General features: G+C 44.5%; 2 protein-coding genes across 6 annotated transcripts in view; both read left to right on the top strand.

Moving 5' to 3' along the window:
• NMNAT3 (nicotinamide nucleotide adenylyltransferase 3) overlaps positions 1-12443 on the top strand; it is a 68546-nt gene extending 56103 nt beyond the window's left edge. For all 5 annotated transcript variants that reach the window (XM_090053337.1, XM_090053333.1, XM_090053335.1 and 2 more), the window contains one exon: positions 10911-12443. In XM_090053337.1, coding sequence (XP_089909463.1) covers positions 10911-11311 — 401 coding nt within the window. In that variant the 3' untranslated portion in view covers positions 11312-12443. The remainder of the gene's footprint in view (positions 1-10910) is intronic.
• A 2707-nt stretch (positions 12444-15150) lies between these two features.
• RBP1 (retinol binding protein 1) lies at positions 15151-16063 on the top strand. Its single transcript, XM_090052073.1, has 2 exons — positions 15151-15223; positions 15855-16063. Exons 1-2 carry the CDS (start codon positions 15151-15153, stop codon positions 16061-16063), a joined length of 282 nt encoding a protein of 93 aa, XP_089908199.1.
• The last annotated feature ends 9902 nt before the right edge of the window (positions 16064-25965 follow it).

Raw genomic sequence — 25965 nt, 5'->3', positions numbered from 1 at the left:
AACCAGGTGTTTTTCTTAAGTAGTCCTGTCTTTATAATGAATGTAAAAAGTCCTGTTTCCCTGAAAATTGGAGGATTCGCACAAGTGATTTTTTTTTTGCTTGCAGGTCTGAGCCTGAGCCTAGGGATCAAAATTACACATAAACCAGTATAACTAGTCAGAAACCGGTTCAAATCTAATCCAACATGAGTTCAGTACACATAAACCACTTTCAAAATAGTTAAAACAGGTTTGAGATAAATCTGCATGGGTGTAGTATCAGACTTAACTGATTTAGGTTAAATTGGTTTACTGAACTTGTCCCAGATCCCCTCCAGATTCAAGTTAACTCACAGTCCCCTGGTATACCAGGATGCTTTGCATCTCCCCTGCAAACTCCACCTCACACGGTAACCAAGCTAGCCTTGGTCCAAGCTGTCTGCTTCAGCTGAACAGGAAGGTATGCTCTAGTGCCTCCTGGCTTCTGGCCTGGGCTACTCCAGGCATTCAGCTACATTTCCTGAACCAAAAGTGAATGTCTGTTCACTTGCTTATTGGTTCAATCTACACAGTTTAGACTAACCTGTGAAGATTGAATTGATTCAGCCTTGACTGTCTCTTTAACTGACTGTACTTAGCCTGACAGCCACAACTGATTCTACAAAGCATGCTCTAGGTTTTTTCCTCAGGCTTGCTGTTTTCTGTTTCTTTTGTTTGCATCTTTGTAGGGTTTCTCACTGCTTTGCCTTTGCATACAGAGATACAGTGCTCTAAATCCAGCAATTCCACTGTCCTTCAGTTTCAGGTTACAGCAGGACTTCCCCTTGAGCCACATGGCTAGCTACTACTCCAATTATGCATGCTGCTTTGAGCTTGGTGGAGGTCCCTATTGCTCCATAAAGGAGTTCAATTGATTTTCACATTTATCCTGAATGACAAAGTTGCAATACCATGAGGGTCAAGGATGTTTAACCCAACTCATAAAAACTTCCCCTGCCTTCATGCCATCCATCATCCTGACAGAATCTGAAATGGTGACACCCTAAAAAAACCCTATGAGACAGAAAAGCAAGCATTTAACACATTACAAATGATGCATTCCTAATTGTTTACATAGTGCCTGTTAGAGTATTTGCCTATCAGCTACCAGGTTTCCTCTGAGGAAGGCCTGTCTCTGAAATCTGTTGTGTGAAGTGGACCCTGCCTATTTGGATCTATTAGGGAAATAATTCATTTTAACCTTAGCTTCTGCAGCCTATTCTAAGTTTTTGGGAACAGCCCAAATAAAATTCTGTCCACTGACACCTGTTCTGAGGCCCCTTATGGATACTGTTATGAAAGACCTGGTCAGAAACATAGGAATTTAAAAATTACGTTTATAAATGGCAGGAGTTTGTCCTTCTTGCAGCCTGGTTTTGATTAGCTGGAGCACATTGAGACGTGGGTCCAAGTCCTAAAGAAACAGGCAGCAGTACTGCCAAGCAGTCTCCTTTTGAGTGCTTGTGGGGATGGAGGGAGAGGGGCAGATGTGACTGTGGGATCCAGCATCAGAACCAATCATGCCTTATTTCCAGTGCAGGGGGAGCCTAGGATCGTGATCCCAGGCTCTTCCTGCACTGGCATGTAGCAGACTCCCATGGCTGCGAATCCCGCAACTGAAGATGCTCACAGCTAGGAGTGCACCAATAGCTGATTTTTAAGGAGGCTTATCAGCCAGTACTGATCTGATTAATGATATGCAGCCCAGCAGCTTGGAGAGCAGTGTCCAGCTGATAAGTCTGTTGTGGTGGAAGGGGAGGAAAGAGGCATGGGGGCAGGGTCAGATAGAGTCCCCTGCGGTGAAGGAGGGAGTTAGGTTGGGGTAGGCACTGCCCAGCTGGGGAGGGCCAGGGTGCCCGACAGAGCCGCGACTCATTCAGGGGGCATCTCCCGCTGCTGCGCACGCACCAGAAAGGCATGGGGGGCGTGTACCTGCCGGTCTGCATGGGGATCTGCAGGCAGGGACTCAGGCAGGCTGTGCTTGGGGCAGGCAGAGGTGGCACTGGGAGGGGGACTCCAGGGGTGAGGGGGGCTGCAACCACCCCAAATTCATCGTAGCCTCAAGCACAGCCTGGACCAGCCCTTGCCAGGAAGAGCCCAGCACAGCCTGCCTCACCCCACATAGATCCAGGGGCACACACCCCACATCTTCCCATGGTGTGCACATTGGCAGGAGCCACACTTCCCTCTCTGCACCCCCCCAAATGGTCCACGGCTCTGTCCCATGCCCTGCCCTGTCCCAGTTGTGCATCCCATGCCCTGCCTCACCACAGGGGCCTTGGTCTGCACCCCCCATGTCCCTTCCCTCCCCACACCCCTTCTCCCATAACAGACTTACCAGCTGGATGCAGCTCTCCAAGATGCCGAGCTGTGCTCCTCTCCATCTATGTGTTGCGTTGTAGTTGCGTGCATGGACGGAGCATTCATCAGCCACATAATCGGCCACATCAGGCAAAAAAAGCTGCCCCCAATTTCTGATCCAGTCTATTTTCTTTATATCAGTGCCAATCTGATATTGGACCGAAGTATTGGTGCCCCATCATCTGCAGGACTCACTGCCACAGCAGCGTGTGACGCACCCCAGGAGCTGAGAACCCAGTCAGCTGATGGGGTTCCCAGCCACACCGGATCATCTGGCTGCACGTTCAGTTAATGGCGTGATAAGAACAAGTCACAATGTTATTCTCACATTTATGTGGAATAACTTTGTAGCTTATTCCTTGTTTTACTACATAATTAATTGATTGAATGTACATCTGGGTCATGTCTGGTTTATCTGGTTTATCACGTCTTAAGTGTAACATGTAGATGGGGCCTCAGAGAACTGAAGTTGTAGGTCTCTCAGATTCAGCAACAAAATCAGTGAATACTTTTGATCTTAATGTCTGTTTCTACTAACCAAAGTATATACATAGCACAGTTTTTCAAGCAGCAGACTACAAAAGTCCTAGTCACTGACACACCAGTCTACCACATCATCATTGGACTGAGTCCCGGCTCTGGCATTAGAGTCCTGGCTCTGGTGCAAGACCCACAGGTGTAAGCCCGCTGAGCTCCCATGAGCCCAGGGACCCCAGCAGCGACCCCAGGACCCCCAACAAGCCCTAGCCTGCCAGCAGGTAAGCAGAAGTCCGTGGAGGGAGGGAACTAGTCAGCTGAGAGCAGGCTAAGTGGGCCAAAGAGGGTCACACCCCCACCTGGCTCCTACTTGGCCCAGCCCCCCAGGGAGCTGTGCAGCCCTCCTGCAGGCACGTGTGCCAGGTTAGGGGGGAGTTACTCACCTGTTCCTTCCCTCGGTGGAGGGACCCCCCCTTAGCCCCCCAAAAAGCACTGGGGCATCGGCCGGCCCTTCTGCACACGCACGCAGTTTGAAAAGGGCCTGGCAATGGCGTAAGCCTCATTAAAGTCCCAGCTCTGGTGCAAGACGCATGGGTGTAAGCCCACTGCAACCCTGTGAGCCCAGGGACCCCAGCAGCGACCGCAGGACCCCCAATGAGCCCTGGCCTCCCGGTAGGTAAGCAGGGGCCCGTGGAGGGAGGGACCTAGTCAGCTGGGAGTGGGCTAAGTGGGCCAAGGAGTGTCACCCCCACCCCCGGCTCCTACTTTGCCCAGTCCCCCAGGGAGCCACGTGACCGGAGCCTCGTGAACAGGCCGCACAAACAGGCATGCTCCTGGGCCCAGCACGTGAGTTAGCACAGGAGTTTGTGCAAGAGGGTCCGAGGCCCCCAGAGTAAGGAGAGCCCTCCAGAGTAAGCAGTCCCTGCCGTAGCCATCCTACCAGCAGCATGACATGGATGGGCACACGCTGCACCCCAAGGGTCCCCTCGGGGTCTGTGGTCCCCCACCAGGCACCTCAGAGATGGCCACCCAGATGGAGCCCATGGTTCCGAGCTCCACGCAGATGGAGCCTCTGCTCTCAGCTGCAGGGGCTGCCTGTCCCTTTTTCAGGCTCTGGGGCCCGGGAGCATGGCTACCCGCCCTTGTGAGGTCTGCTCCCTTTTGGGGTCTCTGGCGTGCCAGATGGAGGAGCTCCAGCCCACAGTCCAGAGACTGCGTGCCATCAGGGACTGTGAGTAGGAGATCGACTCCTACTGCCATGCCCTTCTCTCCCGGGAGGCAGAGGGAAGACCACGGTCTTTCTCCAGGACAAGGGAGGACTCGGGGACCTCCCTTACTGTCCAGCCCAGGGCTTGGACCAAGGTGGCGAGGGGCCTCAAGGCCCACCACACCAAGGTCCCTGCCCCGCTGGAGCTTTGCAACAGGTACAAACCTCTTGCAGCCCCAGCAGAGCCTGCTGAGTTGCCAGCTTTCACAGGCAACACAGATGACACTGTAGCTACTGTCCCCGCTCTCCCTAAGACCAAACACAAAGTGTTTGTCGTGGGAGACTCCATCCTGAGGGGGTAATCTGCCACCCCAACCCCTTAGCCCGGGAAGTTTGCTGCTTCCCAGGAGCCCGCATCTGAGACAGTGTGGAGAAGATCCCAAAGCACCTCCAGCCCACTGACCACTATCCCATGCTCCTCATCCATGTGGGCACCAATGACATGGCTCAGAGTGCTCCCCGCCTGGTCATGAGGCACTACAGGGATTTGGGTGCGGGGCTAAAGGGTCAGGGGCCACAGGTGGTGTTTTCTTTGATTCTCCCAGTCTCAGGCTATGGGCTGAGGAGGGAGAGGAGGATCCACACAGTGAACCAAAGACTGCAGCACTGGTGTCATCAGGAAAACTTTGGCTTCCATGACCACATTCCGCTCTTTGGAGAGAGAGGCAGCGAACTGCTGGGAAGAGACGGCCTCCACCTCTCTTCTGCTGGGGAGGAGGCTCTTCTCAGCCAGACTGGCTGACCTGCTCCACCAGGCTTTAAACTAAGCCCGCTGGGGGGATGGGGGGACTACTGCCACTGCTGGCCCACTGAGCGGCCCCTGCAAAGCCAGCAGGTTAAGGCACTTAAGTGATCCCACCCCCACCCTGGAACAAAATGTAGGTAGGGCAAGGGCCCCCCAAGGGGACACTTGCTTGCCTATACACCAATACCAGGAGCCTGGGGAATAAACAGGAGGAACTTGTTCTCCTGCTAAATGCAAATAATATGATGTCATTAGGATAACGGAGACCTGGTAGGACTCCACCCATGACTGGACCACAGGTATAGATGGATATACAGAAGGGATCGAGTGGACAAAAGTGGCGGGGGCGTAGCTGTCTATGTCAAGAAAAGCTATGGGTCCCTCTGGGTTAAAATCCATGGGGAACACAATACAGGGGATACTATGGTGGGGGTCTACTACAGACCCCCTCCCCAGAGTCATGACCTTGATGAGGAGTTCACCAGAGAATTGGCTGAGGCTGCACGATTCCAGTGTATGGTTGTCATGGGAGACTTTAACTACTCAGACATCTCGTGGGAGGAGTGCTCAGCCAAATCCGAGCGGTCACAAAGCTTTCTCTCGTGTGGATGACCTCTATCTGACTCAAGAAGTCTTTGGGCTGACAAGAGGTAAAGCGCTGCTTGACCTCATACTGACAACCAGGGATGACCTAATCAGCAACCTAACGATTGAAGGGAAGCTGGGTGACAGTGACCATGAGTTGATCACCTTCACCATCTGCCGCAAAGCTGGCAAGTCAGTCAGTAATACAGAAGTCCTCGACTTCAGGAAAGCTGACTTTGACACGCTAAGGAGGCTTGTCAGAGAGACCCTAAAAGGTCACAGCCCAATGGAGAAGAGAGTTCAGGACAAGTGGTTGCTCCTCAAGGGAGCATCCTCGATGCGCAAGCAAAGTCCATCCCGTCTTGAAGGAAAGGCAGCAAAAGGGCACAGCAGCCCCCTTGGCTTTTCAGGGAACTGGTGGACTTCCCACATCTTAAAAGCAAGACCTACAAAGGATGGAGGACTGGCACTGCCACCAAGGAAGAATACTCTGCTCTGGTCCAGACCTGCAGAGAGCAAATCAGGAAAGCCAAGGCTGTGATGGAACTCCAGCTAGCTACAAATATCAAGGAAAATAAAAAGTCCTTCTATAGATATGTGGGGAGCCGGAGGAAAAGCAAGGGCAACACTGGACCCCTGCTAAACCAGATGGGGCAACTGACAACTGACGCCCAGAAAAAAGCAAACTTGCTAAATGGGTACTTTGCATCAGTTTTTCACCACTTCCATGGGACGGCCCTGCCCGCTGTGGGTCAGGGAGGCCCAGGTGAGGGAGCTTCCTTGCCCTCCTTTGAAGCTGACCTCGTGAAGAAACACCTTGACAGGCTGGATGCCTTCAAGTCAGCCGGCCCTAACGGGTTACACCCAAGGGTACTCAGGGAGCTGGTGAACATCATAGCTCAGCCCCTGGCACAGATCTTTAAGAGCTCTTGGCGCTCTGGTGAAGTGCCTGATGATTGGAAGAGGGGCAATATTGTGCCTATCTTCAGGAAAGGGAGGAAAGTAGATCCGGCAAACTACAGGCCCATCAGCCTGACCTCTATCCTGGGGAAGGTCTTGGAAAAGATTATCAAAGAGGCCATCCTTAACAGACTAGCTGAAGGCAATATCCTGAGGGATACCCAGCATGGGTTTGTTGTGGGTAGGCCTTGCCTGACCAACCTCATTTCCTTTTATGACCAGGTAACTTATCACCTAGACAAGTGGGGAAGAGATTGACGTTGTATATCTTGACTTCAAAAAAGCCTTTGATCTGGTATCCCACGACCACCTCTTGGCTAAACTGGCTAACTGTGGCCTCGACCTCACCACAATCCACTGGCTGGGGAATTGGCTCTCTGGTAGGATCCAGAGGGTGGTGGTCGATGGGAGCCAATCATCTTGGTGCGCTTTGACCAGTGGGGTCCCTCAAGGCTCTGTCCTAGGGCCTATACTGTTTAACATCTTCATTAATGATGTGGACATTGGAGTCAGAAGCTGACTGGCCAAGTTCGCTGATGACACCAAACTCTGAGGTAAAGCATCCACACCTGAGGATAGGAGGGTGATCCAGGTGGAATTTGACAGACTCATGAAATGGGTGGACGAGAACCTGATGGTGTTCAACACCGAAAAATGCAAGGTTCTCCACCTTGGGAGGAAAACCCTGCAGCATCCTTATAAGCTCGGCAGTGCTACGCTGGTTAGCACTACAGATGAAAGGGACTTGGGGGTCATCACTGACCACAAGAGAAACATGAGCCTTCAGTGTGATGCTGCAGATAGTAATGTGTTCAAAACACTGGCTTGCATCCATAGATAGTTCTCAAGTAAATCCCAGGACATCATTCTCCCATTGTACTTGGCCTTGGTGAGGCCACAGCTGGAGTACTGTGTCCAGTTTTGGGCTCTGCAATTCAGAAAGGATGTGGAGAAGCTTGAGAGGGTGCAGGGGAGAGCCATGCACATGATCAGAAGTCAGGAAAACAGATCTTATGAGAGGCTGAGAGCCATAGGGCTCTTCAGTCTGGAAAAGCTCAAGGGTGATCTAGTGGCCACCTATAAATTTATCAGGGGTGCTCATCAGGATTTGGGGGAACGTCTGTTCACCAGAGCACCCCATGGGATGACAAGATCCAACGGTCACAAACTCCACCGCGACCAATTCAGGCTGGACATAAGAAAGAACTTCTTCACTGTCCGAGCCCCCAAGGTTTGGAATAGACTGCCGCCAGAGGCGGTTCAAGCACCCACTTTGAAAGCTTTCAAGACACGTTTGGATGCCTATCTTGCTGGGATCCTATGATCCCTGCTGACTTCCTGCCCCTGGGGCAGGGGGCTGGACTCAGTGATCCTCCGGGGTCCCTTCCAGCCCAAATGTCTATGAAATGTATGAATAACATGGATTATAACATCCAACATTGATTCACTTGTAACTGTCCCAATATCATATACAGGCATACCTCGTTTTATTGCGTTTCGCTCTATTGCGCTTCGCAGATATTGCGTTTTTTACAAATTGAAGGTTTGTGGCAACCCTGCATCGAGCAAGTCTATCGGTGCCATTTTTCCATCGGTTAGCATTTTTTAGCAATAAAGTATTTTTTAATTAAGGTATGTACATTGGTTTTTTAGACATAATGCTATTGCACACTTAATAGACTACAGTATAGTGTAAACATAACTTTTATATGCACTGGGAAACCAAAAAATTTGTGTGACTCGTTTTATTGCGATATTCGCTTTATTGTGGTGGTCTGGAACCGAACCCGCAATATCTCCGAGGTATGCCTGTACACCATCATGTTAACAATATCCCTCTGTTGTATACATTGGACAGATGAGGTAATTGGTGATATGTAGGGGGTGCACATGGGTATACATGCACCTCCTGAGTGTGGCAGTGCACTCCCTGTGGAAAGGTGCCACTGACACTGCCGGTGGCACCTGCGGGCAGATGCCACTCCCTCCTTCCCCCTCTGCTGCTGACAGCACCGTGGCCGCCTGTGGCAGCTCCTCAATTACTGCCACCATGCTACTGTCATCAACAGTGCTGCAGCTGCCTGCGGGAGCATGCCATGCCCCACCCCCCAGCCTCCAGATTCATGGATGGGGTGATCCCTATGTGAAAGAATGAATGAACAGTGATTTGACAGCTGCAGGCCTGTGGCAGAGCACTTTTAACCTCCTTGAACAGTCAGTCACTGACCTGAGGGTGACTGTTCTTAGGCAGCAACCATTTAAAAACTGACTGAATGGGAAACTGGAACAAGAAATCTTTCACAGACTGGTTTGTGTTAAGTAAGGTTTAAACAGAGACTATAGATTCTTATCCTATTACCTAGATTAGCTTTTGGTAACCCCTTTGTTCCTGTGGGTTTATTGCTTGCTTGTTTGCCTCTTCCAGTACTGCCCCCCACTTCACTTTGTCCCCCTCCATTCTACCTTTTGTATTCAAATTTCTTTCTCCTTATACACTGCTTCATGCACTTCCTTTCACAGCATCTGATCAAGTGAGCTTTAGTTTATGAAATCTTGTGTTATATACTTTTGTTACCCTATAAACAGGGGTGTCAGGGGGTGCATGCGGGTGCATGCAGGTGCACATGCACCCCCTGAGGATGGTGGTGGGCCCCCTACAGAAATGCGCTGCTTACATGTTCAGCAGCACCTGTGGGTGGTTGCCAGCCTGCCACTGGGAGCTCCCCTGCTTACCACTGCTGTGCTTCTGCAACCACGCTCCCACCACTGCCGTGCCCCCCCCCACCATCGTTCATGAGAGATGTGAAACTCACCTGGTCCCATGGGGCATATGAGTGGCATGGGGTCGGTCTATGGGCTGAATCAGGCCCACAGACCCCTGTTCCTTCTCCCCTGCCTGCTGGATCCAGTGCTGTAGGAACTGTGCTGCATGTGGTGCTCCCTCTGGCCAGTCCAGGATATGTGCCTCTCCCTTGGGCTAGTCCAGGACTGTGTCACATGTGGAGCAAGGGGAAGGGGCACTGTACCACCAGACTGGCTGGAATCAGGCTGGGTGTAGTGTGCTGGGACTGGTTCAGTGCACATCATGCAGCACATAGGTGAATCCAGACCTAGGGCAGTACTGGGAGCCAGATGAAGGGGCTCTGTGAGTTGGATCTTTGACACCTCTGGTCTATAAGGTGCAAATCTACCCTGCTTTCTACTTGACATCAGATTAACATGACGAACTCTCTCTCTCTAACATGGAATATCCCAAGAGTAAATGAAAAATTCTGCAGTCAGGGAAGGATTTTAAATGTAGTACAGCAAATATCATTTGTGACCCACACATTTCACAATCAGGAGAAACTACCATGTGATCATGTAATTAAATCAATGCATGTGCCCAAGGGGGCTGAATTAAATGCCACAAGCTGCCATGCTTTCAGTGCCCTAATAATACCTTCTGCCATGTTAACTCAGGAATCCCCTGATTTTTGAATGCTTAACTTTGCAACCTTAATAGTGTTCTTTTAATAACTTTTTTGCATGTAGTTCTTACACAAACTAGGCACAACACAGAGTACTTAGAACTTCCTCATTTTTATTATTTTTGTTGTTATTACTAGTTTATATCATTATAAAACAAAAGGAGGAACACTCACATTGCTGTAATTCTAATTTATTCTTCACTGACCTTTTCTTACCTAGTAACTGTATGAGCAAGGGCACATTATTCCCCTGCCCACTGTATGGGTGGATGCGTTTCTATACAATATTTTTCCATTATATTTTAGTGATTTAAAAAGTGTTTATTATGATTAGCATCTCTCAGTCTCAAGTCTGGGCCTTTGTTTATGAAGCAGTTCTGAGATGGAAGATTTGATTCAAGTCGTTAATGCTGCATCAGTTTTAATTGATCTGGAAAAAATATGATTACCTTCTCCTCCCTCAACCTGTGAGAAATCGGATGTAATGGGGATGTAAATGGTGTTCCAAATCAAATATATCACTGCACTGATATGTTTGCTAAGAATGACAATGGTAGCTGGTACATCCTATCTGCTCCTTCACAAGTAAAGGCAAGTTCTCCTATTAACTTCAGTTCAAAAAAATCAATCCCGTATTGAGCAGGGAATGGATATCATTGGGAAAATGCTAGTTTCTTAAAGTTTTTTCTACACAACTTAGTACCTTGTGAGCCAAAACCAGGCCTTTAAATATGTCTTGATAGTTTTCCACCTTGAATTACTATAGGTGGAGGTAAAGTAGATGGCGATAAAGTTGCCCCACTGAGTTTGTCTTGCATTGAGATACAAATTAAGATTATACAGTGGGGAATGCACTGTATACTCTATGTAAATTCTAAGCAGAATATTTTTCGTAAGTTTTGACAAGCTTGGGTAAAATAGTAGAAATTAGCATATTCGGTCCAACTTTTTTTTTTTAAGATTTTAGTTAATCTTTAAGAATAACTTTCCTAAAACCCTCGTTTATGCTTGTTTTTGGTTCTACCAGAGTTAAAGCTGCTTTGTGGAGCTGATATCTTGAAGACATTTAAGACACCTAATCTCTGGAAGGAGGAACATATTAAAGAAATAGTGGAAACGTTTGGTCTGGTTTGCATTAGCCGTGCTGGCTGTGATCCAGTGCAGTACATCAATGAATCAGAGCTTTTAAGGAGATTCAAGCACAACATCCACCTGGTCAGAGAATGGATTCAGAATGAAATCAGTGCCACACAGATACGACATGCATTATGCAAAGGACTAAGTGTGAAGTATCTCATTCCAGACTCTGTCATTTCATATATTAAACACCATAATATCTACACAGAAGAGAGTGGGCAGAAAAATGATGGAGACTTGCTTCAACCTCTTAAACAGCACAATGTGACAGTCGATACACTAAAAGATTGACGTCTGTTCTATCAACAGGAAAGGAGATGCTAAAGGAGTCATTTTTTGCATGTACAAAGTAGTTATGGGGAGCTGTTGTGTTGTGACTGTTGCATTTCTTGAAAGCTTACAATTTTATACAGAAAAAGTTCAAATTAGAGAAGTTGTTTTGGATCCATGCTTTTCTAAGCTGTTAAGCACTAAGAATTTCAGTTAATTCGTTAAAGAACAAGATAATGGTTATTATCTCACTTTATTTGTGTTTTCAGAATAAGTATTAAAATCTTCAGTAACAGCAAGGGTTTTCTGTGCTGACTAAAATGGCTTCAGTGGCTGTGTTTAGTACTTTCTTCTACGGCAGTCTTCTCATGCCAGGGACTGTTCAAATGTGAAAGTGTCTCAGCTGTTCCCAGCAGTGAGAATAAAATTAGTCATATTTTTCAATGAACTGTGCTAAAAATATACGTTATCACAACATTTCTACTTCTCAGGATCCTATGTGACTTCATTAACTAGTACTGCCCAAAACATGTATGTGGATTGACAAACTTGGAAAGAAATCAGAAATAAAGGCCAGGTTCAGGCAAGCAATTAATTCTAGTCCTGTGCATAAGACGTTTAAGGGGAGTTTCCTGTAATCCATTAGATCAGTCTGCATTAGTTTGGTCCTCTGATATAACTTACAGCAGCCAGTTGATATGTCAGTCAGGAATCATGAGATATAGGCAAGTCCCCTATGATAGCAGAAGGGAGAGTGATTGTGAACGTCTGTCTAGACAACCGCCTATTCCTTCTGTTCTAGCTCATTTTCCTTCCTACTGGGTTTCCCTGCAGAGATCTCTCAAAGCTGCTCAAGCCTCATAATGCCAGCCAACGTTTTGAAAGGTGGTTGAAAGGTGGTATTAGTCATGAATGGGAAGTGGTAAAATTTGTCTGCCACTTTGTCTACTAGTTTCCTAAACATAGACTGAGTTGGAAAGACTCTCAAATGTGTGTGTCAAGTAAGAAGTTGTTCAAAGGACTGTTTATGCTATTTTTGTCATGCAGTTCAGTTTTTACAATGAGATCACGCCATGCTTTGGCTTTTAAATTACATCCTTCATTCTATTTTCTATGTATCACTCAGAAATTACAATAAAAGCAGATGTTTCTGAAGATCCCTATTAGTCCGGCTGTATTTGTGCCTGAGGAGGGATTGCCTAACTCAGCAGTATCCTTTAGGTTACTGGGTAACTCAAATGGAAAAGAATATGGGTTTTATGTCTAAAACAAAAGATTACTGCATACTATGACTGTATGCAACTCAGATGGTACTGCTCACATGAGAGGATAACTAAGAAGCTCATTTTGCACCTGTCAAGTTTTACCAGACATGCTAAGCCTCTACATGTCTGTTCCACCACATACTTAGCTAACATCTTACTGATCCAGTAAAATTCATTGTACTGGATCATAGAATGAAAATGAGAGGTTAGTATGGGAGTAGGAGCAACTTGAAATGCAGGAGGAGTTATGGCTCTAATGAAAGAGGAGGAGTGAGGAAAGATTTATGCAGATGACTTATCTCCCCTTCCAGGCAGATATGCTAGGATGTACAGGGAGGATTGGAGCTCCAGGCACCACACCCACTATGTGGGTAGTCCTAATGTGTTCATGCAAGTGGGTAAGGAAATCTTTCTTCCTAGAATCACTTAGAAAGAATAGACTTCTGCCACTCTTACTCACAGTGAGTGGTCTCATGCGACACAATTGTTTGGCTGAAATAAATAGACCTGTTTGCATAGTATGCTTCTGCATATGATGAATATAGAATCTGGATCTAAATTACCACCTACTTAAATATTGCAAAATGACTTGCATTTTACTGTAATGTTTCATAGATTTCATAGACTTTAGGGCTGGAAGGGACCTCAGAATATCATCGAGTCCAGCCCTCTGCCCCAGGAAGTCAGCTGGGGTCACAGGATCCCAGCAAGATGCACATCCTCTCCCTCTGGCATTTCAGAGGGCCCCAGGAGGGAGGGGCTAGCATAGATCAAAGGGACTACATTATTCAGTACCAGGTATAGTTCATATTTAAGTGATGTCTTATACCAAATTAAAACTTCAAATGACCCTTTGGGCACTGATCCGCCCTGAGAGATTCAGTGCATAAAATATCTTGGTACATGTATGCAATAGAGATCTGGCTGGGGGTGTCCAAAGGTAGCTATGAGAGAGGGTGAAGAAAACTTTGCCAGGTTGTGTGCATCTCCTTTCACATGCAGGAATTGCTTCACTTCAAAGTCCAATTGGCAGCACTGCCCTGAAGTCTCGGTGAGAAAAGGGGATGATTTTGGGAATACTGATCAAACTCTCATTTCAGGCTGTTAAGCTATTAAACTGTATATTGCATTTTCTCCTTTCTGAATACTGAAGTGTATGTTTATCAGTGATGACCAAATTGAAAAGCACCTTTAGGAATTCAGCTTTTCAAATGTTTAATGAATGGAGAGATGCCAACCTGGTTCTTCCTTCCCACTCCTGGACTTGGAACAGAAGACTGAAGGATTTGCAATGCTGTGTCATACTGTAGAGTCAAGCAGGAACCAACGTTTACATAAGTCTTTGCACTAGAATGAAATCTCACTATCATACTCCAGCCCAAACATATGTAGCTTATCTGGACATATAGGAATACTTTATAGATGCAAGCTATTTGTCATGCAATGACATATTGTTTTAGAATAATGCAGTAGTATCACTAGCTTCTCACTTAATCATTTCAACAAAAGTCAGTGGGTCTCTGTGATGTTCTACTTTGGCCTGTTGGAACATTGTTCATATTCCCTTAAGTGAAAGCATGCACTGGGTGCATCTACACATGTCCCCCATGGTGCAGTTCTTATTGCTTAAGAAAGTACTAAATGACAGTACAGTAACAGCCACTACTGCGCCATCCCAGTGATGCACGGGTATTTTTAAACACGTTGTCACTGTAGTGATGCACTACAGCAAAGCACCTTACTGCCATGGCAACAGCATTGGCATCACAGTTCGTGCCTGCCAACGCTACATCGCTGTAGCAATGAGCTGCATTGCTGTAGCGCATTACTGCAGTGATGAAGCATCACGTGTAGATGTGCCCACTGATTAATAAAAACATGCAACACTGATTAAGACTTTGGACAATAACTACAATTAGCCATCATTCCATAATGACAACCTCTGCTACTAATTACCCACTTTTTCTAAGCCTTCACCTAAGCAGTTAATACTTCAGCCTTTCCTCCAACCCTCTTTTCTGAGAGTTAAGCAGAGCATGTAGAGCAAATTAGATTGTTTAACATCACATGCACAATTATTTTCCTTGGTAGAACTTGTGTGAATCCTCTTCTGATGGGAAGGAGGTAAGGACAACACTGAAATGTTCTCAGATCAAAACGCCTGGATTTGTCTGCAAAAACCACCCAAATTGTCTACTACTGATAGCCACTCATTTTAACACCCATCCATGTGCCAAGGCCAGCTGACTTGTTTATTTGTAAGTAGTATGAGGGGGATGGAATATTACAGACAAAATGAATACCCAGATAACCAGTAGTCTTGCAGAAATAGTAGGGAAGGGAAAAAGAACATTTTCCATTTAAATCAAGCCATCCTGCTGTCATTAAAAATCTAAGTAGTTCAGCTTTGTGGAAGGATTTAATGGTAGCACTTCAGTCATAATCAGCTTAGAAGGACTCGCATGACTGTGGTCTGAAGAACAGAAAAAAGAAGCCAGAGTTCAAACTCACCGCAGAAACAGGCACTGAGCTGTGTGGTGCAGAATCAACACACTGTCCTGAAGGGTTGGTTTTTGGCTATTGTATGCACCAGAAATGCCTGTGGATTTCAGTGGTTACTGGAAAATGGTCAGCAATGAAAATTTTGAGGAGTATATGAAAGCATTAGGTAAGATTCCCTTCATATTTCTTTGATCGGTATTAGTAAAATGCCACCTTAGGACTGAGGTGAATCTTTTTCTTCTGTACAATCACAGCAGCATCTTTTTAGCGCTTTCTTTAAAAAAGAAAATACTTCCTTCACTAGGATTTGCTAACGAAAAATGTTTTGAAGGAACCTTTTTGCTTTTCACCATGCTAAAGCTGACCTCTCCAGAAATTATGCTGCAGAATATGAAGATTCAAAAAGCAGCTTTTCCGACTTCTAAAATCTTTGCAGAAGAGAAAGTGTTGTGTGAACTCGAAAAGGGTGCTTGGCGAGTAGACATGTAAAATGCTTATACTTCTATAGCAATTATAGTAAACTATTAATTATAGTAATTAATTACTAGTTGGACTTCATCTCATATTTATTTTCAGCTGCTGCTTAGTTTAGTAGCAAGTTTTAGCCAACAGTATTAAGTTGCAGTTCTTCCCTCCCCCCACACCACAGGATTCATTCAAGCAAATTCACTTACTATGAATTTTAGAGTTGTCAGTTAAACATTTATGTAGGTTGTAATTCATTTCAAGGTCTACAAAGTCTTGTATTATAGTAGATTCAAGATTTACAACTGAGCTATTTTTTCCCCCTTTTTCAGATGTAAACATTGCTGTAAGAAAAATAGCAAACTTGCTAAAACCTGACAAAGACATCATTCAGAAAGGGGATCATATGATCATTAAAACGCTAAGTACTTTTAGAAACTACATCATGGAATTTGATATAGGAAAGGAGTTTGAGGAGGATTTGACTGGACTGGATGATCGCAAATGCATGGTAAGAATGAGAACTGTTACTGGTATGTGACAGAGAAAAAAGATAAGGAATAATTAATACTGATACTAAGTCTTGCAAGGAGTGCACTTGCAAGACATCTTGGAATGTTTTCTGTATTGCACAGCTTTACTGGGAGAGTACCACAAGGGCATTTTAACCTGCCTGTACAAAAAAGGTATGTGTTAAACTTGAACATGAATCTATTTCTTTTATTAAAGGAGAGACACTTAATTCACACTTTCTCTAGTATAAAGCAGCTGTACAGAGATATTTTCTGTTCAAAATGTCATTTACAGACAAATTCTACCAGCGTTACACCGAGTAGCACTTTGCTACATAAACAGTCCATTGATTTCAGGGTCGGTCAGGTCTGCAAGAATAGCAGGAAGGTGGCCTCCTGTGCTTAGAAACTGCTGCTGCTCCTGTCCTCTGTCTCTCTCTCCCCTTCCTGCTTCCATGGAGATCTTGAATGGAGCACTAAAGAGAGCACACTTAGTTCCATCCATTTCAAAAAACAAAACCACAGTGAATGTTGCCGTCAGTAAATGGCAACATGAGCTCTCTTTTATGAGCTTTATCCTCTTGCCAAAGAGACTAATATTTTGGAACTTGTGACTAATAATGCCAATTAGCAGAAGAGACTCAAGAATATCAAGCTGCTTAGCTGAGTCAGAGCCCTGGATGTTTTCTTTCCCATTAGTCTGAGGGCATGACATTTCTGCAGTCTCCCAGAGTGAAGGAGTTGCTGACAAGCAAGAGAAAATTATTTTAGAAGCCGCTGCAGCAGGAAAAAAAAAAAAGAGTAGAAATGAAATAACAGGATCCCATTCTTAGAAAAACTGGCCATCTCTATGACTGATCAATACACTTTTCTAACACCAGGATATACAAGTCTACATTTGATCCTGTTATGGTATGAAAGGGCAGGATTTTGAGACCCAGTAAAGGGGACTCCACTAGAGCACAGAAAAAATATGTAAAAAGTTAAGAAAGTAAGGCCAAGGAAAAGGGCTATTTGTTTGGAAAAAGTGGTACAGTACAAAGCTGTAGTTCTGGTTACTGGAAGCTTGAAGGCCTAGGTTCAGCAAAAGACTTATGCAGAATTTGGGGGCTTAAGTCCAGGACTGTGATGCCCAAAATCCTAGCACTTAAAGGCTATGGATGTGTACATTTTCACATAGAGGGTTCCCTGTACATCTACAAGTTTGCTTGCATGTGTTCCCTGAACTGCAACTGCCTTGGTATCCACCACTGCCAAAAGCTTGATTAGGATCCAAAAAATAAGTATTCCCCTAAGGCAGTGGTTCCCAATCTTTTTTTTTTTCCTGTGGACCAACACAGGAGCAGGACAGGACACACGGAGCCGGCTGCCTCCCTCCCAGGGCTCCCCTGCCCCCCAGCTTTAACCCTGCACGTGACTGCCAGTGGCAGAAGCCACTTGACCTGGCAGATGGACAGTGGTTGGGTCCCTCTGCCCTAAGGGACCCAATCTGGGCCTAATACATCTGAAGCAGTAAGCTCCCACAACACAATGGGGTCCTGACCATATTCATTCAAAAAACACAGCTGAACGACATGGACGGGTTGCTGCCCTGCTTTCACACAGTATCTTAGTGCTCACTGGTTGAACTTCCTTCTCAGCCTCAAGTAAGGTCACAGATGCAGGGATGGGGAGAGGGGAAGTATTTTCTGTATCCTCCTATTGAACATGTACCACTTTGCCAGAAAGAATTCAAGTTTCATTGGGCTAGAGAGAGGCAACAAGAGAGCACAACTGTATGACCCAGGGATTGGGGCACTCCTCTGGGAAAGTGAGATGGCCTCTTAGGCATTTTATCCAGCAACAGTTTAATGTAAAAATAAATAACCCTGGAGGTGGAATTTGGAACCCCAAACTCCCCTTTCCCTGATGATCACCCCAATTCCTGAGTTCTTGTTTAAAAGGAGCAGCGGCTCCACTCCTTCTCCATCTAATACGAGATCGACTTAGGCACCCTATTTTAGAAAAGGATTGCACACTGCAAATTCCTATCTGACAGCATGTCCCTGCAGCCAAGAGCTAGGCCCCCAGACTCAACTTTTTAAGCATTTCAGCCTCAACTTTTTCCTCAAGGTTCCTACTGGCTATCTTATACAGTTTCCTGTTCAGCATAATGGTTCTTATGAATCTCATTCTGTGCACTTAACTCTGTGTGTGCTATGTGAGGAGCTCAGATACTTCCCAGCCTTACCTCAATCCATGGAAAAATCGTGGAACAGATCCTCAAGGAATCTATTTCCAAGAAATTGGAATGAGGTAATCAGGAACAGTCCTGATCACCTTATCAGGCATGATGTGTCCATGGATTCACAAAGGACACGTCATGCCTGACCAACCTGATTGCCTTCTATGATGAGATGACTGCCTGTCTGGATATGGGGAGACCAGTGGATATGGTATACATTGATTTTAGCAAGGCTTTTGGTATGGTCTCCAACAACATTCTCACAGGCAAGCTAAAGAAGTATGGGCTGGATGAATGGACTGCAAGGTAGATAGAAAACTGGCTACAGCATCGGGCTCAGAGAGTAGTAATCAGTGACTATGTCTAGTTGGTAGCAAGTATCAAGTGGAGTGCCCCAGGCATCTGTCCTGGGTTCAGTTTTATTCAATATAGAATCATATAATGTATATCTTCATCAATGACCTGGGAGATGGCACAGAGTGCACCCTTAGCAAGCCTGCAGATGACACCAAGCTGGGAGGGGGAGGGGTGCGGGGAGTAGTAGATATGCTGGAGGGTAGGACTAGGATTTAAAGTGACCTAAGCAAATTGGGGGATTGGGCCAAAAGGGGTCTTATGAGGTTCAACAAGGACAAGTGCAAAGCCCTGCACTTAGGACGGAACAATCCCATGCCCTGATAAAGGCTGGGGGCTGACTGGCTGGGAAGCAGCTCTGCAGAAAAGGACCTGGGGGTTACACTGGACAATACGCTAAATATGAGCCAACAGTGTGCCTTTGTTGCCTAGAAGGCTAACAGCATACTGGGCTGCACTGGTATGAGTGTTGCCAGTAGGTCAAGAGAAGTGATTATTCCCCTCTATTCAGCACTGGTGAGGCCACATCTGGAGTACTGTGTTCAGTTTTGGGGCCCCTACTACAGAAAGGATATAGACAAATTGGAGAGTCCAGTGGAAGGCAATGAAAATGGTGATGGGGCTGTAGCACATGACTTCTAAGGAGAGGCTGAGGGAACTGGGATTATTTAGTCTAGAGAAGAAAAGACAGGGAATTTAAAGCAGCCTTCAACTACCTAAAGGGGGTTTCAAAAAAGGATGGAGCTAGACTGTTCTCAGTGATGGAGGATGACTGAACGAGGAGCAATGGTCTCAAATTGCAGCAAGATAAAAAGTTTAGGCTAGATATTAGGAAAAATTCTCCCATTAGGAGGAGTAGTAAAACACTGGAACGGGTTGTGGAATCTCCATTCTTGGAGGTTTAAAACCTGGCTAGACAAAACCTTGGCTGAGATGATCTAGTTGGAGATAGTCCTGCTATGAGCCCAGGGGTAAACTAAATGACCTCCTGAGGTCACTCCCAACTCTAATTTTCTATGATTCTCTCAGGATCATGAATTCCAGTATGTGGGCTAGGGCTTAAGTCCTTTTGTGGCTCTGGTCCTGAGTCTCGATAGTGATATATTTAGTCAGGGCACACATAGTCAAAGCTTAAACTCACAACATCTGATCTGGTAATTCAACCTTGCTGTAGAAACCTGCATTTGGTTTTATTCAGATGTTCCAAGGTTGTAGTCAGAAATTGCAAGGAATATATCCACTCTTTCATTGTGGCCATTAGCACAGCACCATAAGCACATAGTGAGCTGCAGATGTGCATTCTTAATGTAAGCCCTTAAAGTTTCGTATCATCAGTGGAAGTATAGTGCTTCATATAAAATTATAAATGGAGATTGAAGATCAGAGCCTGACTTTTCCCAAGAAAGACACCTGGCAGTCTGGAGCCATCTCCAGGATCCCTCCGTACAGTGATGTCTTTAGTTGCTAACTAACTAATAAAGGGAATTAAAATAGCATCTGTATCTGGCACATGTGAAATGAAGGATGCAAGAGACACTGGAACTACTTCTGCCTGGCATTCCTAGAGGCAAGTTACTAAAAAGATGCAGAGGAAGATGAAGCTACAGTCCAAACGCTTCCTCTCTTTCACACTAGCTTGAGTTAGGAAAGTGAGCATGAAGAAACTGGTTTTTCATCCAAATGCTTCTGCTGATAGTAAAAACCCCCAAAACTAGAGAAGGCTACAGGGATCAAGAAAGAAAAATTCTCAAAGCAATGCATGTTATTTAGATATACTGATCTCCTCCTGCTGTTCACAAGACCTGGGAGTTTAATGATGCCTGTTATAACTAAGTAGGCAGATACAGGGATTGTGAGCAGTTTGTATGTTTGTTGCTTTGTTTCCCAAATTTCTGCACTGTTGGTAACTCTTGCTATTTTCTTGTAAGTCATACCACAAATGTGGTTTTTTTCTTACAGAGTATGTGAGAATCTCTTTTAAAAAGCTGAGTTGCTGTTTCTTATGGCAACACTGAAAATCCTGAGATACCCAGAATCCCAAAATTTGTATTTTCTTAAAAGCCTTGCAGTTTTTAAGCTGAACCCATCATTTTTGAGCACTTCTGAACCCAACATTTTTTGAGCATTTGGCAAGTCTGCTCGAAGTCCTCTTCTGCAATGAGGCAACAAAGAAATTTATGCTGATAAGTTACTGATTCAGCATTTGATTTTCAGAGTTGCTAAGCTCCTGTTGATCTGACTTGAACCTGAGGAGATTATTCAGGTGCCTAAAATAAGACTGTGCTTAAGTCAGGCCTTGCTGAGACTGGGCCATAATGAAAAATTATATTCAAATTTAGAACCTTTTGAACTAGGTCAACAGTCAGGACACACGACTTAATGCAGACAAGACAATACATCTCAACACCAATGCTCGTCAAAGTAAGCAAAGCAGTCAGAAGACCTTTATTGTAGAAGTCTTTGAAGCCATTAGTCCATGGCATATAGTTTATGAAGAAGAGCAAGATGAATTCAGAGAGAACTCAGAACAAGTTATAGTGGAAGAGCATAGTAAGATAGTTAGGAAAAAAAGCTTGACTTTGAAGGGGTCTATAGGATTATTCCAAGTTTTAATAGCATCTGTGATGAGCAAAGGCTGAAAAGATCAGGTTGAGTCTTATTAGAGAACCAGTTCTTTGCTGGAGTGTAAAGATGGTCAAAATGAATGGGATGGTAAAACAAATAAGGCTGGATATTGCTGGGCAACATTTGTTACGGTTCCCTCCCCAACTTAGTTTCTGCTAAGCATCAAGACTTGGTTACTGCAAAAGGCAAAACTGATAGTGCTTTGAAACTGTTGAAAGATACTGTCACCAATTTCATCTTGCCTCTGGGGTTTTTTGATTTTTTGCACCAACCCCATTTTGCTATGCCAAGACAGCTTTATGGATCTAATTCCTGAGGATTTTCATCGTGACTGCAGTATCAGAACTTAGGAGCTGTCGTAGCTTGGCTTTCTCTACAACACAAAATGATCAGGAAATTCTTACTTGCCCAAGCATATGAATAATAAATGTCATGGCTGCCATTACTCTCCTCTCCCCACAAGCCAGTTACCAGAACAGGTCTAATTTTATTGTATCCAGTATCAGTTTAGAACTTTTTTTTGGTTGAAAGATAGTGAGAACTTAAAAAAATATATATCTCAAACTTACATAAAAAGTTTCTGTACCAGAGGTGCTTGTTACTGGAGTATTTCAAGCCAAGGTGATCACAGTTCATTTAAGATTTTCTGCTGCTGTTCAGAAGCATAGGACCTCAGAGAAATGCAAAGACCCTTCTGGTTAGGCTTCAAAGGCGTATTTGTACATTTTGTAAAACCAAAAGAGAAAGAGAGCTGCCTACAGGGACACATGGGAATGCAGGAGAGGACGGAGACTAATTAGAGCTCCAGGTATCTTCAAAAGCAAAAATCGGTCTTCCATATGTTTCAAGTATTACAGAAACTGACTGCGGAGCAAGCTCTAGGTCACACTGTGGTTCAGCACATCTTAATCCTTATGAAATGCTAGCAGAGCACCTACTTTTGCAGCCTAGCTGTTGCTTTTTTCTAGCATTTTTCCTTTCCATATTACCTGGATCTGAATTAACTTCTCTTAAGCACAGAAACTGTGCTTCTATTTATTATCCAGATTGATGAGAAAGGATGGATTTGTGAAAGGTGAACTTTAAAACAGTTTGTAACTGTTCAAGTAATTATAATAGATTAAGAAAGAAGATTGATTAATGTAAGATTGATTACTCCTTTGGGATGGGGGGTGGGGGTCGCTGCATTCACTATGTACCTTACAAGATAAAATGCCAGGTTCTAGAAAAGAATAAATGCATTGTATAAATAAATACAATAACATTATATAAGTTATGTATTTGAGAAATAATATGTACATACATACATTCATGACTATGACAGGGTCTGATGATTTTAAGACTAAGGGGAGCCTTTTTTTCTAAATGAGTCTTTTCAGCAGGTTATTGATCATTTGATCAGCTCTATAATGCTTATGCATAATAGGGCAGAGCCTGTGACTGTTCTAAGCTTGTGAATTATGCAATTCCAATACAATTCCCTTGATTTTTGATAAATCCATAATTTCCTTTTATAATTGGAGCAAGCATCACTGGAGAACATAAGGTATAGAGCTCTAGCTTGTTCTATTCACAACTTAAGATGCATGTTATTGGCTAGATACCATTCCCTTATACTGCATTGTGTATTAAACAGATCAAATTAAATAATCCAAATAAATGCTGACAGTGCACAAATAACTACTTGCTTGAAGCCCTGCCCCCCCACACTCAAGCAGGGATTCCCCCCTCTCTCCCACAGCACAGACCGGATCATAGTCAGCATGTGGTATGCTAGCTAACGCTGAGAGGTGTCTGTGCAAGGCAGACAAGACAATGTCCACTTACAGCTTTTTGGAGCTAATCAACTGGTCAGCTGGTAACGTTCCTTCATTGCTTCCTTGGAAAAGGTTGTTTAAGAAGAACTTGAACTAATAAGAGAAGTTTTTGTTTTCTAGATGGGGTGTTAAATGCTGTGTTATCAACTCCTTGTTGCCTCCCTCACTGGTCAGAAGCAGCGAGTGTGGGGGGGAGACTCCTCTCTAATCAGAGCATCCTGCCGGGGCCTGGCCACACACTGCCTTAGCTCAGCACTGGAAGGGAAGGGAGGGCTGTTCTAGCACTTCTCAGCTTCTTGCATGTGCCTGCATTTCTTCAGTCCAGGGGGAATATTTTAACAGTTACAAACCAGTTCAGCCTAGCCAGGTTAGAGTAACCTGCAACTACTGAATCAATTCAAACTCAGGCTTTTTGAATGTCTGTCCCTAGCCATTAAGCATTCACAGTCTAACTAAGCAGTAGGAATAATGCAAATTAGGTACAGGGCTCCTAGAGCATAAAAATGCCATTATGTGCAGTGTTGGAGGGTTTGAAATATGTTTTCAGTCCCTACTGAAACAAAACAAAGGCCTTTCAAGATACAAGAACAGAGGCTCCAGAACAGTCAATGCCCCATTCTTACGGCACTCAGATGAAATGTAGGAAATTCAGTTCCTTGCATCTCGAAATTTGACTGCAGAACAATACTGCAATATATCCCAGACTCAAGCAACCTTCCTGACAGAAGATTTGTTGACATGTTTTCTTGAAACCAAGAATTGGTTTGTTGGAACATTTCCAGCTTGCTCTACTGATTTGTTACTGAAGTAATCTTCACAAACACACAGGACAAGCTCACAAGGCTAGTTCTAAATGTCCAACCAAAAACCCTGTTACATAAACTGTAATGCCATTTAGGATGTGTACAATTCCCTAAGGGAGGCCAGAAAAGCAAATTATTTAAACTATAATGTAGCAATGGATTGCATTTGATAAATGCACTTAAATGCGACTGGATCTCTGACACCAGTGAAAAAATCCATCTACTTCAACATTATCTCAGCATACACAGGGGCAAGACCAAAATCTGACTCCACTACAAAGTCACATATATCATAAAGTTTGCTTAACTGGTATTTATGTAAGGTCTACCTCAGATAAATACTGTGTTCTATAAGAGGAATTAAGAGTTGCTACTCTGTCAAAAATCATAAGACCAGTGTCTCCCTGAAAAGGCAGTAACTGGTAATTATAATCATAAGGATTTAAAATGTGGCTATTCAGCATGTGTAGGGAGCCCAGAATCAATTATACCATTTTCTTAAAGTGTGCATTCTTCAATTTGCTTCCTTACTTGACCCCACAGATTCAGGTATCCCATTTCCCTTCCTCCTTTTCTCCTCTTATCTTGAAAAAGTCTTGTCCTTCCAACTCCTTTATGCATATTTTCAAGCATGCTCTTGTATTCCATCTTGGAAAAATGGAATCTCCCAATACCACATCTCTCTACTAACCCTTTCCATTCCCTCTTGAAATCCATGCCTTCCCTCTTCTGACGCTGCTGCAATTACCCCTGCGCCACATGAGCAGTAGCTTACTTGTGCCGATTCTGATTAAAACAAATTATTCATTTTAGCTTCTGTTTCTATATCCTACCCTTCACAAGTATATAGACTTGGTGGGTAAGAAAAGGTGCAATGTGGTTACAGTAGGATGTTGGACAACTCACAATGTCTGTGTGCCTCAGTTAAATGGAGATGTTTCCTTTATCCCACCTTTTGTCTGCCTAGTCTAATTAAATTGTATGCAGAATAAGACAGGCCTTACCCAAAGAACGTATCTCCAGTACTTAGCACAGCAGCTCTGTGATCTTAGCTGTGATTTCTGGGTGCTTCAGCAGTAAAAATAACAGATGGTACAGAGTTATACAAACTTTTCGTGCTGAAAACTAAAGCTAATCTAAACATCAATTTAATGTGCAGGGGAAAACAGGAAAGTACTAAAACTGGGTAGACATAGTTTTGTCTGTGTTTTGTTCTGAGTTTCCATGAGTCCTAAAACCCAAGAAGTGGCAAGATGCATGTCATAAGGAAACTCAAACCAGGTCCTGCAGCAACTGAAGGGTATTTTTTATGACTGCACAAGACTGGGGTCTCACTAAAATTATAAATATTATATAGACAGTGATATATAAGGCAGGGGAAGATTACACAGAGCCTAAATTGTTATTACTGTAATTGTCAATTACTTGTCATACAGGTAAGTTTAAACAATAAAGGGCCAGATTCTATTCCACTTATCAGGCACATAAGTAGACTCCTACGGATGATCTAATTCCACCCTGCTTATGTCCTGGAGAGTTAATTCAAAAAGTGGGTTGGTCTTCCTCACTGTTTTTTGTGACTTGGTCTTAATGGCAAGCTGATGGTGCTACAGATGGATTTACAGCACCTTGATTGGGGTGGAATAGAATTGCACAAGGGTGCCTAAATCCATTTATATGCCCAGTAGATAGACCAGAACCTGACCTATGTATTTTAGAAATGATCCTAATCCTTCCTTCATGTAAGCTGAAACTGCAATTTGGCACATTATTGCAACACAGCCTAAGTACCAGCCTTTCTGCCTTTTCAAAAGGTGCTTACTGTTTCACTTGAATAAGAAAAAATTGTTATGCAAGGAATGAAGAGTGAAAGGAAATAGCATTCCAGAGAATGGCTAATTTCAGGTGTCGGGGAAAACCGAAGGATCGGGCCCCAAGGTCACGGTGGGCCGGGGTGGCAATTAGATACGGACAGGTGGGATTAGCGGCGTAGAGTCTGGAGTTAGGGACTCGGAGCGGGTTGAGAAAAACAGGTGAATTTATTTGACTTACGCTTCAGGCGTAGGCAGAAAGGTCTTCAGTTACAGTTTTGAACACAAACAAACAAT

This window comes from Crocodylus siamensis, chromosome 6 (assembly GCF_052110815.1).
Source record: "Crocodylus siamensis isolate JL-2025a chromosome 6, ASM5211081v1, whole genome shotgun sequence".
Lineage (NCBI taxonomy): Eukaryota > Metazoa > Chordata > Crocodylia > Crocodylidae > Crocodylus > Crocodylus siamensis.
The sequence above is the reverse complement of the archived record's forward strand: the minus strand, read 5'-3'. Positions and strand labels throughout refer to the sequence as shown.

Coding starts and splice junctions, on each gene's coding strand:
- RBP1 (XM_090052073.1), top strand. CDS start 15,151: ATGCCTGTGGATTTCAGTGGTTACTGGAAAATGGTCAGCAATGAAAAT. Junction 15,224..15,854: donor GGAGTATATGAAAGCATTAG/GTAAGATTCCCT, acceptor CCCCTTTTTCAG/ATGTAAACATTGCTGTAAGA.